The sequence below is a fragment of the Solenopsis invicta genome, chromosome 13, assembly GCF_016802725.1.
Source record: "Solenopsis invicta isolate M01_SB chromosome 13, UNIL_Sinv_3.0, whole genome shotgun sequence".
NCBI lineage: Eukaryota > Metazoa > Arthropoda > Insecta > Hymenoptera > Formicidae > Solenopsis > Solenopsis invicta.
In genome coordinates, this window is record NC_052676.1 from 5,298,276 (window position 1) to 5,315,440 (window position 17,165).

The window sequence follows — 17,165 nt, forward strand, 5'->3', positions numbered from 1 at the left end:
CGAGAGCCGTAAGAGGGGAGAGGGAGAGGGAGAGGGAGATGGTTGCCGCTAATTAACGCGGCAGTGGCCGTGGGTACTTACAATTGTGATTACTTACAATTGTGATTCAGCTGAGACAACTCCAGCGCTGCGCACTTGTACCGATGCCTGGACTCCAGCGTGGGTATCACGATACCGATCACCAGACTCGAGTCCTTCTCGTGGTAGCACACCAGGGCGTCGCATTCCTTCCCGTCTGCAATGCATAGTCATGCGGTTTCGTGATTACTCGTGCTTCTTCCCTCTATCAGCTGGGCCGAGCCAAGCAGGCCAGCCAAACGAGAAGCAAACAGAGTAGTAACAGTTAGCTCTACCCTTGGATAGACGAAAGGGTTCGCGGTGTACTCCTCGGTTTGCTTTCTCCTTTAATTCTTTTAAATAATTTTTGTAAGAACCTTAAGGAGGTTCCCCAGCTTAAAAAAGTAGAGAGTGGACTTTTCGTATATTTTGATATAGGAGTTTTTAGCCGTTGCTATCTTCTAAATAGTGAATAATGAAAAATTTGAATTGTTTTTTACTACCAAACGTCGTCGCCGCGTTACCACTAGAGTGTAACGTCACTAGTGTTCTCGTCAAATTTGAAGAGAATTGAATAATTCATGAACATTTCATACTTCTGCACGAAAATGATACGATAAAACTTTCTTTTCTATTTTTTTTATATTTTAAAATGTTCTTAAACTCCATTCCTTCGTAAATAAATAGAACTTTTCAAAATTCTTATATTTTGTTTGTAATTAAATTACTTAAAAATTCTTCTTCCCAAGATTCAATGCTATTTCATAAAGTTATTTAACGAACACTATGCGCTTAGCGAAAAGTATTTGATATTTATGACTATAATTGCATAGTAAAATAGCTTTATTTTTAGAGTTATTACTTTGTTTACGTGTACCATGAAAAAATTTCATTATTAATTATGACAATTTCAAATTAAAATAGTAAAATATCAAGACGGTAAAAATAAAATAAACATTTCTAGGTAGTAAATGCGGTCACAATTGCAGCGCATGTAACCACTTTTTAAACTTTTGCTTACGAACACAACAGTAAGTTTTTGGCGACAATTTTTTGGCACAAGATATACACAACAAGTAGTTAAAATCTCTTTGATCCTAGATTGAATCCGTCAAAATCGGCGGGACAATTTTAGACAGACGAGTTCGCCTCATTTTGGGGCAGTTCGGACGAACTTTAGAACAGATTAAATAGCTCTTCGATGCGATAAGGGAGGCAAACTGAGCTTCCCGAGGGGAAGATTCGCGTCCCTTTATGAATATAAAACAGAAATTTGGCGCTCTCCTCCGCGAACCGTGCGATCCGAGAACGAGTTTAAGTGGAATGGGGTGATGAGGCTGGGCGATAGGGGGCTCGGCGGGGGCAGGGAGGGCGTAATAATTCGCGCATTATCGCTTCCGTTTACTCGAAATTTATTCCCACGTAGTCGGAGCCGCCGCGTAACCGTTCACTCGAGAAATAGATTAAATCGTTATCGCCCGTGCGCCATTATGCGCGCAAAATGTCCCATAGAGGTAAATAATGTGTTCCATAATGGTGACGGCGCTTATATGATGGGCACGAGAGGGGGCACGGCGGTTAAGGAAATCGGTTACGACGTCGCCCTTTAGTTTTACCGTAATTCTGACGTTTATTTATCGGATCGTACGTTCGCGGAATATAGGGGGTCTGGCGAACGTGGAATAGCCATTATGACAATTAACATTAAAAATGCTGACGTTTCTGACTCACTAATAGGATCAAATAAAGCGAATAAATTATTGTATGAAAATAACGCGATTATAAAAATCAAATAAATATTTCATCAATGTTAAGGACATGTAAATTATCGAAGAGTCTAAGAATTTTAGAATCCTATTTTTTTTAAACGAGAAACATAATGTTAATAGGAACAATTCGGGGAATAATCTAGTGTAAAAATGGCCTATTTCGAGAAATTTTTTAAAGAAAATGGCCTGCGCATATTTTTTTTTACACACAAAAAAATATTGCCAAGAAAAGCGATTACTCAATTAATTTGTTTGCTTCCGGTAAGTAACGATTATCTTTAACAAAAGATAATTTTTTGATAACTATCTTAAAATATATACATTACAAATAAAAAAAAAACTCATCATATATTTAAAAAAAAATTATACTTTTTCAAAGAATATTATAAATAAAATTGTTAAACAAAAGTCAGAATAATAAGCAAATCACAATTGTTTTAAGAATAACTTAAACAAATTAAAACAAAATAGATTTAAATGATTAATTAAATTATTAATTTTTTTATAATAAATTTATAATAATATACACATAGCTGAATACATTATCAAAATTATAGGATTAATATTTTACAGTTAAAATGTTCAAACTTTGTAATAAATTTTAAATTTAATTATAAAATTATGTTAAAGCAAAACATAACATTTATGGAATTTATGCATACTGAGGAAATTAACAGGTAATCTAAGATCTTCTATCAACTGATGACAATGCGCGAGTATTTCATCGAGAAGTAAACATAATGGTTTTTCGAACAACTCGCGTGAAGTGCAACTTTGAAAATTTAAATTTAAAACGCAGAAATATTTAACGAGTAAATTTCGTTCCCTTTAAATATTCATGTCGCGCTGGCGGATCAATGCAATTGTTTTCGTCGTCGTGAATAATTCGATATAGTCATTCATATTGATTATAGAGTTTCTTTCCCTTTTTTCCGCGAATTATTTTCAAGATTACTTTTCGTTTTTTTTTTCTCTCATATAAGATCGCATCTCCTGTTTCTCCATTATTAACATCTCGCTTTTTTAACATTGAAATAAATTTATTCAAAACAATCTCGTAAATGAGACATTTTGTCGATCGCTAAATTTTTCTGCATCAAATTATTAAAACAATGAAAATGCTTATCAGTTTATCGAGAAAAACATTCAAAGTGACATATAAAATTTGCTTTCCATTTACCTTGCAATTTTACATATTTATGCTGCAAAAAACGTATATAAAATTATATGAACAATAAAAAATAGTCACAAAATCTTTTATGAAAACGTGTAATATTTCCTTTGTAAATTGCGTGATCTTTGCACTTGTACTTATATTTTACACATTTCCCATTCCACATCTCTCTATGAGATATATGACAAAAATGCAAAAATTTTTTAAAGTTTTTTTTTCAAAAATAAAATAGATAATATTTTGTATTTTCTAATTTTTTTTATAGACGCAGACACTATAACATGTTTATTAGTATAGTTAATTTTCCTTAAATATAGCAAATAACACTTGATAAATTAAATTTTAGATAGGTACGGCATTTATATACACAATTGGAGTTACCTATGTAAAATTATACGATGAAAAGATGACACGACCTCTTACGGAAACATATAACATTTTCGTTGTAAATCGCATGATTTTTACCCTCGTTCACGCAACTTTACATACCTTCCTTATTCATAGTTGTCGGACTGACCGGACCCACAGTGCGGGTTTCTCTCTTACTCTCTCGCGAAAGTGTCCCGGCGGAAACGTCGCGCTCGATTTCTCACGAGCGAACGAATGTCCCACGACATCGCCGCCTTATACGGGGACGCGGGGAGAGAAAATTACGACGATTACCAGTGGATTCTCGGAACGCGCGGCGCGAGACGTCGCCCGTCTCGCCATTAGCGCGATTCGCGGCGGCCGGCGCGCTCGTTTTCTCCTCGGCTCGGTGAGATCCTCGGCACGGTATCATCTATGTCGGACCGACCGCGATGCAGCCGGCCGGCTAATGATATCTCGTTGCATGGCTAATGCCGCAAATTGCCGGCCCGGCCGTAATTGGGCCCGACGCGACGCGGGAGGGACACCGCGCGACACAACGACGTCGTCCTCTCCTCGTCGGCGCGTTGGGACAAACGACGTCGACGAGAAGGAACTGTCTCGAAGATTTAGGTCGGAACAACGTGTTCTTCGGTCGCCTCTGTCTCCTGACGTTCATTTAAAATTCTAGTCCTGTTTAAGATAAATGTTTCAATAAACTATCAGTAGCTGATGATATTGCACCAGCTTCATTGAAGTATCATCAGTTACCTATGTAGTAATTAGTTTATTGAAACACTTTTTCTCAAGGGAATACCAAAGTCGCGAGTCTGCGTGTGAACAACGACTTACACACATACGATTTACGAAACGTCAAATACATCTGCATATCAATATTGCACGGATGTACATTCACAAATTTTCAAGCACACTGATCTTTCGTACTTAAATACTCAAACATAATTTTAAGTACTCCACATTGCATTTTTGTGTAACCCATGTTCCGAACCATTTTTATTTTGCACGGAGTATGTTTATATTAAATGGAGTTTGATGGCGTTAGAGCGGTTACAATACGACGATGTTGGAGGTGATAACGATTATTCAAAGGCTATGTAGGACGCTACCGCAAGTGATGGCCGCTTCTCTCTTTGCATAGGATTCTAGTGACAATATATTAATGGCTAACTCCGTAAGCTCGCAAGGGTTCAGTATTATGTGAATACGATATCAATGGGTATCGTGGAACGACGCTTTTATAATACACATAAGCATATGTCAACCGAATGTTATCGAATGTAATCAGGATGTACCAAAGTCCTTGCCTCTTGATCCTCTTAAGCCCTATTGCACAATGAAATGGTAAACTGGAATATAAACTAAAGGAAGGATATAGGCAGCATTAGCTGAAGAGGCAAGCGGTGATATTAGACGTAAGGCAACAGGGAATAACAACAGGCAATAGATTTCGCAATTTCTGATTGATTCGCAGATATTCACGGTGTCTAAAATTGGACGAAATCTATTGCCTGTTATTTCTTGGTCCTGTTGTTTGAGCTTTTATTATGCTATGAATCTTGGCGTCTAATATCAGCTTCCTTCCTCTGCTAATGTTCCCTGTATCCTTTAGTCTATGTTCCAGTTTACGGTGGAATCGTGGAACTCCCGCGACATGTTTTTGTGTTACTACTTTTGTTATCGAATTTAAACAAATCTATTATCTAATCAATACATGAGACTGAAGAAGATTACAGTCAAGTCGGAATTACCGCAGTTCTTTGTACATCACAGTATATAATTTGTAATATATGGATGTTCGACTGTTGCAATATTCATGTTTTTGCTCGGCTGGCTTTTACATTTTATCTCTAGTTTATTTTGTTATTAAGAAAATCCTTTCGCTATTTATTTTAGTAGAGATTACTGTAGATTACTATAAAAAAAATTCAAAGTTGAGAATACAATTTTTTTTCGGCGTGGTATACAAAATATGAACGCGCTTTATATATTTCCTCCGCGTGAATAAATGTATTTCCATATTTATCCCCGTTTTCAAGCTGACGAGACAGAGCAGAATCTTTCTCCGTCATTTTTAATCATGAGGCACGGCGAAACGCCACGCGTATAATCCCACCGTCATTATTAAGCGTAATATGCAAAGAGAAAAGTTCTCTTTGCCAACCTTCGATTTTTCCAAAGATAGTCTCAGAATTCCGAAAACAATGTGTAAAAAATGTATCGTCCATAAATTTAGAATGACACGCGACAATGTGGTTAATATGATATTTTATTATAATTGGTGGAGAGTTAGACGCGATTTATATATTATGTGGTGAATTCATGCATTTTCGAGCATTTATCCTTGTCATTGTCAACATGAGGGGACAGAGATTTAATGTTTCTCTATCTCTGTCATTTGTAAACGCGCTGACACAGTTAAGTGCTGGCAATAAACTCATTGTAAGTGTAATATGCAAGGAGAAATCCTTGTGACATTTCAATTTTTTCCAAAGATAGCTTGGAAGTTCGAAAAACGGTGTAAATAATTTTTTTCACCGAATTTAGAATAACATGATTAATGTAAACTGTGATTAAAAGTGACATTTTATCATAATAGAAGAATTTATAGAATTTGATAAGCTTTTTATAATGTACATATGTATATATTCTCTTCGTGTTTAAATGCAGTTTCAAAATGTATTTATTTTTGTTTTCAAGCTGAAAAGGAGAAAATTGAATCTTTTACATTTTTAATCGTGAGACACGATAAAACGCCGGCAATAATCCAAACGTCATCGTTAAATGTCATATATAAAGAGAGAGAGAGAAGTCCTTGTAAGATTTTTTTGAAGATAGCGCAGAATTCTGAAAAATAGGAGATTTCTCCTTCACAAATTGAGAGTGATACATTTTATCATAACTGATGCGAATTTGGACACGTGTTATACATTTTCTCCGTGAGAAAATACGTTTCCACATACACAAGTATTTGTCTCTACTCTTTCCAACTTAAAAGCACAATCAATCTTTTTCCATTTCCATTAATCGTGAGACACGGTTAAACGCCGGCAATAAATTTACCGTTAAACATAATAAGCAAAGAGAGAAGTATCTAAAAGTAGGGTTTTAACTTTTCCAAAGATAGCCTAGAAATTGTTTTTTTACAAATTTAGTATGATACGTGAAATAATAGTTTTATTATAGAGAAGAACGTGTAGCATTTAGTTATTTTTTTACATTTTCTACTTGTGATACTAATTTGTATACAAATGAGCATTGAAAATTGTATTGCTTGACGTTTCAGATATCTGTTTCAATGATGTTAAACTTTTCATCAATAACAAGCTAATTTATTATAAGCGTTTTAGCAATGTACTGCAACTGATTGTCCAAATCGTATCATTTTTGAAAGTATAATTAAAATAATTAAAAATATAACGAATCAGAATTTATTTTATTAATAATTGATCAAAAAAAAGTAAATAAAATATTTAATATTTAATAAATAATAATAAAAAGGTAAAAACGTTAAAATAAAATTTACTTGAATTTATTTTTGCAATTGATATATTTTTATTTAAATCAAATATTAGTTTTATATTAATTTATAATATCATTTATTGTAATAAAATGTGTGGCGGTACGAGTTAGGAAACTTGATAGATTTTATGAAAATTTTAATTTGATCCTTATAATAACTGTAAACATTAATATGGATGTACAATAAATGTAAAATATTCTACAATAAACTTTCTGAAAATATAAAATTTTAGTATAAAATTGCACGACGTTGCATTATTATCGACTAAATAAATTTATCAAAAATTAACATCAATTACCTAATTTGCAAAGTGTTGTGTACAAAACAAGATAAAAGTTTAACTTTTCCTGTTAATTTCTTTTCTATGTTCTTCATTTCTTACTTCATATTTTTGAGATTAAACGTGACTCGTATTAAGTAAGAATATAAAACATTAAAGTACGATTTCCGTTGCGCATTCAACGATTCTTCTCTAATTAATGCGAATTTAGGCGTGCGTTACATATTTCCTCTATGAGCAAGTAATTCCACATAATTGCTGTTACCTTTTTTTTTACGTGGAAGGACTGAATCTTCCTCCACTTTCTCATTTTTAATCGTGAGGCACGGTTAAATGCCACTAATAATCCCATCGTAATTGTTAAACGTAATATGCAAAGAGAGAACCTCGGTAACGGTAACGAGTTACATCGTTTTACCGTTCATATTACAGCGTGTCTGAAATATTGAAGCGCCCAGGCAACGGGGCGGCATCGAGAGAGCGAGAGAGAGAGGAGGGGGGGCGTAAAATCCTTAGAAAGTTCCTGCCCCTGGCGGAATTAGCGTTACTTAAGTAAATTGCAAAAGGGCGGGAAGAATTAAAGTGTGATCGGTTAGGTGAACAAAAAAGGAGGAAAAGGATGTACGGGAAAAAAATAAAAAAAAAAGAAGGAAGGACGCAGCTCATTAAGCCTCAACTAGATCGAGGCTCCTATTTACGCGAGCTCTTCCTCCTGGAGAATGTCCTCCTGCAGAAGTAAAACGACGCCGCCACCGCTGTCGTCTTTTGTGCCTGTGAAAATTCCCCCTTCCTCCCCCCCTTCTCTCCTTCGCTCTTAGAGGGATTAAAATTCGGTGGAATTTTCTACTTTCGAAAGAACTTCTTTTGAAAAATCCCCCTTTCCGGATTCCTGTCTCGTGGAATTTTCTCCGGCTGCTCTTAGAAAAATCAAAAGGCTTCAAAGACCCGCGACTTTTTGCAACTTTTTCTAAGGAAATCTATAATTCCCAGGGTCCCAGGATTACCGCGAGATACCGAAGGACTGTAATTCGATTTTCAATTTTTCTCGCGCTTCTCTCCTTAGACGAATTCTTACGAATTAATCATCGTTGCGACTTAATTTTTCCCATTCTCATTCTGTTCTTATGCGACCGGCTGAAATTATGCAGCTGCGAGACAAAAGGCCACTGCGTTTTCTCACCTACCAAGATTACCCACCCCCGGCGGGGGGATCCCGGGGCGTTCTTTTAAGATAAGCAATCCAGGAAAAAACACACCCCTTTCAATTTGCAATATATAAGATCCCGGGACAACGCTCAGCGCTCTCTGGAGGAAGAAAGGGGATGCGACGTGGAGGGATCTTAAAACGCCCGGGAGTGTATTCCCGCGGAAACATCGCGTCGCTATCAGCATATTATTTAAACAAATTGAGGGGACGACGACGCGCGCGGGCGAGAGGACAAGAAAGTCGTGAGGAAGACGGCGATCCGCGGGGAGGAGGGAGGGAGAGAGGAAAGGAATGCGAAAAAAGGAGATCAAGGAACAGCCACTTTAATTTCCCTGCCGGATTTCCCTCGCGGTACTTCTCGCGGTAATTAAGAGTCGCAATTAAGTAGACGAAAAAGCGTCGCTGATAATTACCCCGACAGCACTCCCTTCTTTCCCCGCGTTTTCTCCCCCTCCTTGCCTTCTCGTCGCGGCGAATTTGTCGTCGCAAAAAAGAGGCGAACCAAACGGCGAGGGGATAAGGAGAACGGAGCGAGGACCTTTGGCCCATCAGGATCCCCTTAGTCTTGGGGATTAGGGAAAAATCCTCGCGATCCATGCGCCTTCGAATTTTATGTCGAGCCTTTAGACAACGGGATTCCGGCGTTTTAAGGGCCTTTAAATTAGAGAAGCCTGGGAAGGGGGGGGGCGAAAAGTAAGGTCTTAGACGGAGAAAATTAAATTCTGGTCCTTGACACTTCCCGGGGGATTTTCGGAACCCTGGAATTTCGGGTTTGCGAATGTCTCCATTCCGCGGGAATAGTTTTATTTCTAAGGCGGTATTTTACTTTGTTCACTGAAAAAAAGAGTTACTAAACCTTGGTAAAATAGTTGTAATTAAATATTCGTTAATACATATAACCAAATATTTTGTAATATTTAGTAACTGTTTAATAACCGACTGGTTACTCTTATACAGTAATCAATTATTACATAAGTAGAAAACGAATTAATATTTGTCAGAAGCTAAAAGAGCAAAGCTAGCTCGTCGTGTTAATATAAGCAATCTTTAACAGATAAATCAACATTTGAATTGAAACGTTTCGTAAATGCGGTCATCTTCAGTAAACAAACAAAAACCAATTCAAACAGTAAAGAGGAGTACATTACGCTTGCATAGTACATAATTAATAAATATTATTAAATATTTAATTATATTAATCAAACATTTAATTGAAATTATTCCACCGAAGCTAGATTATTATTACCAAACTCCTTTTTTAGTGAAATTAAAAAAAAAATATATGTTTTCAAGAACTTTGTGTAGAAAACAATGGACGCAATTAAGACGTAATTTTTGTAAAAATATTTATTTATTTTTATAAATTATATGATGGTATTTTTTATTATTGCAGACTATCCAATGGATGATGTAGAGATGATGTCAAGTTGAGGATTGTAGATTCCGTCTCCGAAAGTGATTAAGAGTGACTGATCGATCTGAAACACGAAAACAAATAAATTTGTTTAATTTATATGAGGTCGTGCACCGATGGACTCAGAATCAATATTAAAAATTAAAAATTGATAAAATGACGGCTTTTCAAAGATAAAAATAAGATTAAGTTAGATAATAATAATCTTTGAAAGACCGCCATTTTGTCAATTTTCAGTTTCTAATATTGATTCTAGACCAGTCGATGCATGACCTCATATAAATTAAAAAATTTTTTGTTTTTATGTCTCAGGTCAATCAAAAGGTCTCAATTATTTTCGTATAGAAAATCTAAATTTAACACCGTCTATATATCATCCACTTCGCAAAGAGAATTTTCTCATACAATTTCCCTGAAAATCATGATAAAGTAATATTATATTTTGAAGAATTCTTTTTTCACAAATTTATTAAACTATTACATATACTTTAACACAGTAAAATCTAAAATTATGTTTGATTATTTTTAGCAAACTGTTATATAATTAAATTTTAATAATTTTAAAATGTAATTTTTTAATTGTTTTAAATAGAATAAAGTGCCAAGTAGAAATAAACTTATACAGTAGTTTATCTAAATTTTACAACGCAGTGTGTGATTTTCAATCTGATCTAATTGATCATGATAATTTTATGATCATGCAGCATAGTAATTGATTGGCGCACTGTTAATAATAAATCATACATAACACATTCATCAATAGAAGAATGGTGTAGCACATATGGCAGGAGATTCAGAGATTTCGGATTCAAATTTTACTAAAGTATGTTTTTCAAAAAAACGATACAAGTAATAAACAAATATGGTCGTACAAAGACAAATTTCATATATGAGTTGGGTAGTAACTAATTAAAAAATTGAAAGTTAAATAATAAAGTTAAAAAGTTAATAACTTTTAACTTCAACTAGTTATTTTTAACACAAACTTTAATTCATTAACTTTTTTCTTAAGTTAAAAATTTATCAATTTAAAAAAAATTAAAAGGAAAAAAAAATACATTTCTAAATAAAAAAAAATTAATATTTCTTTGTTATCTTATATAAATTTAATTTAGAAATAGAATATTAAAAGCTCATTTGATATATAGTTCATAGTTATAATTATTTTGTGAATAATCTAACTTTCAAAATTTACGAATTTCTAATTTAATATAAATAATGCTTTACAAAATTAACTTTTAATTTAACTGAAGTTAATTTACTCTTAACGTAATTTTAAATAAATTAGTCTTTTGTTCATGTAACTTTTAACGTAATTAAATTTTAGAAGCCATTAACTCTAACTTAATTTAATTTAAAAAATGTATTAACGTGGTGGACGCTAATATATGATTATATATCGTTACATAAAAAATTTTTATCTCGAGTCGTAATAATTTTGCCTTAGAAAATTTTACAATGCTGTAATTTCTATTAAATAGTTTGTTGAACGTCTTTTGCACTTATATTTCAAAAATTCCTATCGTTATTCATAATATTTAATAAGTTGCTAAGAGTTGTCACCACACATGACAAAATATGCAGTAAATATTGAAGGAAAATATAACAGAAAATTCGCTCTGTGTGATAATTTATATTTATAAAAAATATTATCATAATTTAAAAATCAATAAATTTTTATACAAAAGTTGCGTCTTAATTGCTTCTATACCTTTTTGTAAAAAAATTCTTAAAATTGGATCTTTTTTGGAACTTAACAAGATAGAATATCACCTTAAATCATAAATAAGGTTCTCACGTTTTGAAATACTTCTTAAGAGAAATTCTAAGTCTCTAAAAAAAAAGAGAATTCTCTGAAAGATCAAGCCGGAGTCGAAGAAAATGAACGCCAGTCCTTGGCTTTATGGAAGCTTTGAACTCTTGGAAAATACGAGTGGAATTACAAGTCTTCTGGGATTTACAGATCTACGGATCGATTTCCAAATTTCTAAGAAATTCCAGAATGTATCTGCAGCTTGAGAATTTCTTACTGCGACCGTTGAGTAGCGAGGAGATCGCGCGCGCCGAGGTAGTTATTTATGATTTGTGAGCTCACCGCTTTCCTCGAGGCGACCGAACTTGTCTCTGCAAAACAGTGCAAGTGGCAGCCAGCAACGCGCGTAAAATGCACCGGCTGATAGTAGCAGCACGAGGACGAGGACCGCCAGCAGGAGTGACTTCCGCCAAGATCCATTCGGAAGGCTTAGTACGAACTGCGGCTCTGCGAATCAAAAAGAGAAAGATCAAGATTTTGTATGAAATCAAAAGTGATAGAGGAGAGTCGCTGAATGCGATTTTATCGCCTAAATTATACATCAATATTTTATATTTTTACTTAATACAAGGAACAGGTGAAATAAATGAGTAATATAGACAAAAATTAACAGAACTCTTTTGTGCATACTAATAACCTTAAAGAATCAGTTACGACCGATGTTAATTTTTGATCAATCTCTGCAACTAACAACAATGTAATTGTACAATTTTATTTTTAATATAAATATTTTCGTTCAAGAAGATTAATAATAAGATTAATAATAAAATATTTTGTTGTATTTATAGTATATACATATTTTCAGTTATGAAGAATGAATTGATATTTTCATAATTTATCAATTTTCATAAATTGTATCGCTACCCAAATACAATAATAGATATTAATGTAAAACTGATAACAAAATTTGTTTATTTATAGAACAACTAATTTTTGCATCGCAAGGAAGCCTTGCGCAAATCATCTTGAGTACTTGTCCGAAAAAATTGAGATTATTATTATTTTCTAAGTCAAAGTGTTATAGTAGAAACAATAAAAAATCATAATAAATAAAATAGTAAATAAAAAATCTAGTAAATAAACTACAAAAATGTGTAGTTAAATAAAAAGTATGGTGAACATAATTATTTTATATTTTTATAATTTTAGCATTCATATATAAAAGTATAAATATCAATACATTTCCAATTTCAAATTTTTTGGGATTATATGAAACGTCGTTAAACTATTTAATCAATTAAATCAAAATTAATAAAATAAATACAGGAGAAAAATAAACTAAAATTATTTAAAAATTTTTAAGGTATTTATTCCTAAATAAATAAAACAAGATCTGAAAGATGATACGAAAGATGGCCTGATTAAATAATCGAACTACGTAAATTTTGAGAAAAATTCCATTTCCAAACCCAATAAAATTGCTTGATCAAAATTAGTGTACAATAAATATCAGATTAAAAAAATAAACTAAAATTCTTAAAAATTTTTAGACGTATTTATTCTTAATTAAATAAATCCTAGTAAAAACGCAGTTCTGAATAAAAATAAATAAATATAATCTTAAAATTAAACAAGATACCACACACAAAATTCTTTTTGAACTTTGAAAACATTTTTTCTATAAATAAATAAATCCTTATACAGGATTGATTTAATCCCAAAATGTTTTAACTCTGATAAATAAATACAAATACAGAGATTTTCGCGCAAAGATAAAAAAAAGGTTTCTCTTCATCGTGATATAATATCAGGTAGCAACAATGGAGTGTAAACGTATGCGATATTAAATTTGACGGTGAATTAAAACTGAGTCCAATTTAAAAACAAGATTTTATCGTTGCGTTGCAACAGTTTGTCCGCGAAACTAATTTGTCGTATAATAATTAAAATCGATAAACTGAATCGCCGGCGCGCGCGGTTTGCTACGTTGGCCGATATGTTTCACGGACATTTCCACCGATTATTAAAATGAATTCGACGCTAGTCTGTTTTTATACGCGAATAATAAAGCATCCAGATTGATTGAATGCGTTTTGCGTCGAGCCGTAATTAACAATCGCGGTCGGTAAATAACAAGCGGAATTATTTAATCCGTCGGGTGTATTTCAAATCTGATTCGCATAAAAAGCTTTCGGAATTTTGGTACAGTATATTAAATAAAAAGAAAAGGATAAACATCGGACTGGGAACACACAAAATTAATTTTCGATGTTAAAATTGCGCAACGCGAAATAAAAGTATTAAATTAACATTGAAACAAAAGAATTTGTATTTGGGATTATTTCGGTCTGCTTTGATTCGAAATCGTAACTTTACAACTGTGCGACAAAGAGGCACTTGGAGAGATTTCGGACGGTTTTACTAACCTTGCCGGTACACGTGAGCTGCTAACGTGATCTCCTCGTCGACGCCGTTGCTGACTTCGCATTTGTACTCGCCGTAATCCTCGAGTGTGACGTCCTCGATCTCCAAGTAGGAGCCGATTATTTGATCGTTCTCCCTGCAAAACAGAAACGTGCGGATGAAAACGATGATTAGTAACGGAGTGACTGCACGCGAACTTAAAAACATTCGAGCTAGCTGTCTACGAGGGAAAAGAAGGAAAAAGAAAAATTCTTTGAAGAAAAATAAAAGATATCGGTACGTGAGATCGAGAGGAAAGTTTTGACACATTTATTTTTTATCTGACCCATTCGACCTTAATTTTGATTAATTCGACCTGAAAACTTTAGGTCTCTTCAGATTCGGGGAACTTTGAAAACTTTAAAAACTTTAACTCTTATTCGTATGTCGTAGGAAATCATTATATCGAACACTCAATTTTTAATTAATCGAAATTAGGTTGGATTGGTGTTCTTAATTTTTCAGAAAAATAAAATTGACACAATCCGATTTCTTTTTCCATTGTTTTCTGAAAAATGAACCGAGTACGATAAATGCGATGACGATAAAATGGCAGCAAAATTTAGCGTTAATTGCATACTTGTTATTCTTATAAACGATATTTAATCACAAAAATGTGAAAGAAATGAGAAATAATATAGAAAAAAATTCAATAGGTCACGTTTTATTCTGTCATGTTATAAAAACGCTTCAAGAAATCAACTACAATCGATGTTAATTTTAAATCAATTTATGTAGCGAATAATGAGGTAATCATGCAGTTTTATGCTGAATTTTTTAATATTTTCATAAAAAAAGTTAATTGAATATTTTATATAGTTAATATAGAAAGTCAATAGAATATTATCCTATTTATTGCACATATATATTTGCAGTTATTATTAAAGATCGAATCGATATTTTCATAAAATGTAGCAAGATTCCTAAATTGTAGCACCATTATTATTACAATTAATGATATTAATGGAAGACCAAGTAACAACAATTAAACTAATAATTGATATAAATAAAATTATGTCACTGCAAAAATTTAAGCCAGTTTTATTTTGACGTCCTTTTCTTTCATTGTTACTTTATTATTGATCAATTATTAAATATTTGATTTACTTTTTTAAATTATTAATAAAACAAGTATTAATTCGTTAATATTTAATTATTTAATAATTCTTATAATTTAGACGACCGGTTGCTTATAAATTGTATTTTTTGCTTATAATTTGTATTTGTCGCTAAAACGTTTATAACAAATTAATTTATAATTGATGAAAGGTTAAACGCATTGTAACAGATGCCTGAAACGTCAAGCAACAATTTCCAACATTCGCGAGCGCATAAATCATTAGCAAATAGGAAATAAAATAAAAAGGAAGTCACCGCATTCGGCAATTCTCCCCTACATGGAAAGGGCCAGAGCATGTGAGCCGTTTCCCAGATTTAATGAAAAATTTCGTCACAGACACTCGCGCGACACGGGTTGCGCGCCAACGTCGCACATCCGGAGTTTTTCAAATCCCCGGTTACATCTCGCGTTGGATATATTGCGAGCGCGAAAGAGGCGCGCGACATTATTGCGCTTTTTTCCATTCGCGTTTTGCAATCTAGAATGCATTGAAGCGCGTGCGTTCCGCGTTGCGCGGCTCGGGTCTCTCTCTTTTTTTTTTCACCCTTTCCAGCGGTTGTCGACCGGACGGACAACTACCCCTTGCCGCCGCCGCTCGCCGCTTCAACCGCGCAAAGAACAAAAATAGAAAACAGAGGTCCGCGTTTCATTCGGCGATTCGCGGGTGCAACGAAAGCCGCGAAAGTGCCGAGGGTCCACCGCACCGCGCCGGTTACACAATCGTTTAACGCACGAAACATTTCACTGTGCTAATTTAATTACGAGCACGGCCGGTCCGGCCCGGTCGGCCGGCGCGACGACTTACCCGCACAATTAATTCTCACCGCGTAATTTCATTCATTCGGCCGGTTCCCGCTCGCTCTCCCGCGTCACGTCGAGTCCCGTCGCCACGCCCGCGGCACAACAAAACCAAACGCGGACGCGGCAAACAAATAAATTCGGCGTTTCGAACACGGTGACCGATTAAAGTACGCTGGAATACGTTTCGGGTAAAAAAACAACGAGAAGAGAGAAAGAGAGGGAGAGGAATGAAATTTATTAGACAATTAATAGATGATTTTGATACGAAGTGTTGGATAATGGTATTGCCGCGTGAGTAAGATTGTGTTCAGTTATGCGAAACGCTCGTACAGAAGAAAACTCAAGGGTCTTCCTATTCCAACTCGAGTCGTAGTAGTTGTAATTTTCCTTAACTCGAAATAGTCACTCTTCTTGTTTTTCTTTTTTGCGTAAACGCAAGAAGCGCATGCATTTACTTTGGGGTGATTTTTACACTCCAGTTAAGAATCATTATTATTAATTATATATTACACGTTATTCATTGTTTTATAATTTATTAATATTTAAGGACATTATAGGTACATATATATTTCAGAAAAATCGTCTTTATATTGGGTTAAAATTGTATATATTTAAAAGTTTGTAAAGAATATTTATTAGAGAAAAATATATTATACAATATTACAGCAATTTAAAATAAAGTTCTATTTGCTCTTGCAAAATTATTAAAAATATTAATTTTTATATTTTTTTCAGTTTATTACACTATATAATTATAAAAATTGTATCATACAAAATATTTTTCAATAAAAATAAGCACTTGTAGAAACATGACCTAAAACTTTTTGTATTGTATAAACATAAAGAAATTAACAACTATAATACTTTTTAACTTAAATCTGATTTAAAAAATCATATTATTATTATTTCGAATTTATAGAGCACCTTTGGTATGCCGCACTTATCTAAAATTTAATTTATCAAGTATTATTCACTATATTTAAGAAAAATAAAAATAACTGTATCAATAAAAACTTCATAAAAAAGTTAGAAATACGCGCCCGCAAAATATTTATTTTTTAATATTTATATAAAAAAAACTTTCAAAATCTTTGCATTTTTGCCATAAATCCCATAGACCAGAGATATACAACGCGTAGATAGTTTACAAATACGTTAATAAGACGTAAAGTGACATAATAATTTTTAAAATGTGTTTATAAAATTTAGTAAAAAATAAGAACGATAAATATATATAA

At 33.4% G+C, this 17,165-nt stretch overlaps 1 protein-coding gene across 2 annotated transcripts in view; it reads right to left on the reverse strand.

Moving 5' to 3' along the window:
* The window catches only part of LOC105193799 (interleukin-1 receptor accessory protein-like 1), a 293,637-nt gene that overhangs the window by 30,522 nt on the left and 245,950 nt on the right, over nt 1-17,165 (reverse strand). For both annotated transcript variants that reach the window (XR_005576180.1, XM_039456823.1), the window contains exons 4-6: nt 13,970-14,103; nt 11,886-12,050; nt 98-235 (exon numbers count right to left, since the gene is read on the reverse strand). Coding sequence is in view for 1 of the 2 variants with exons in the window: in XM_039456823.1 (XP_039312757.1) it covers nt 98-235; nt 11,886-12,050; nt 13,970-14,103 (437 nt within the window). In the remaining variant the exon portion in view is untranslated. The remainder of the gene's footprint in view (nt 1-97; nt 236-11,885; nt 12,051-13,969; nt 14,104-17,165) is intronic.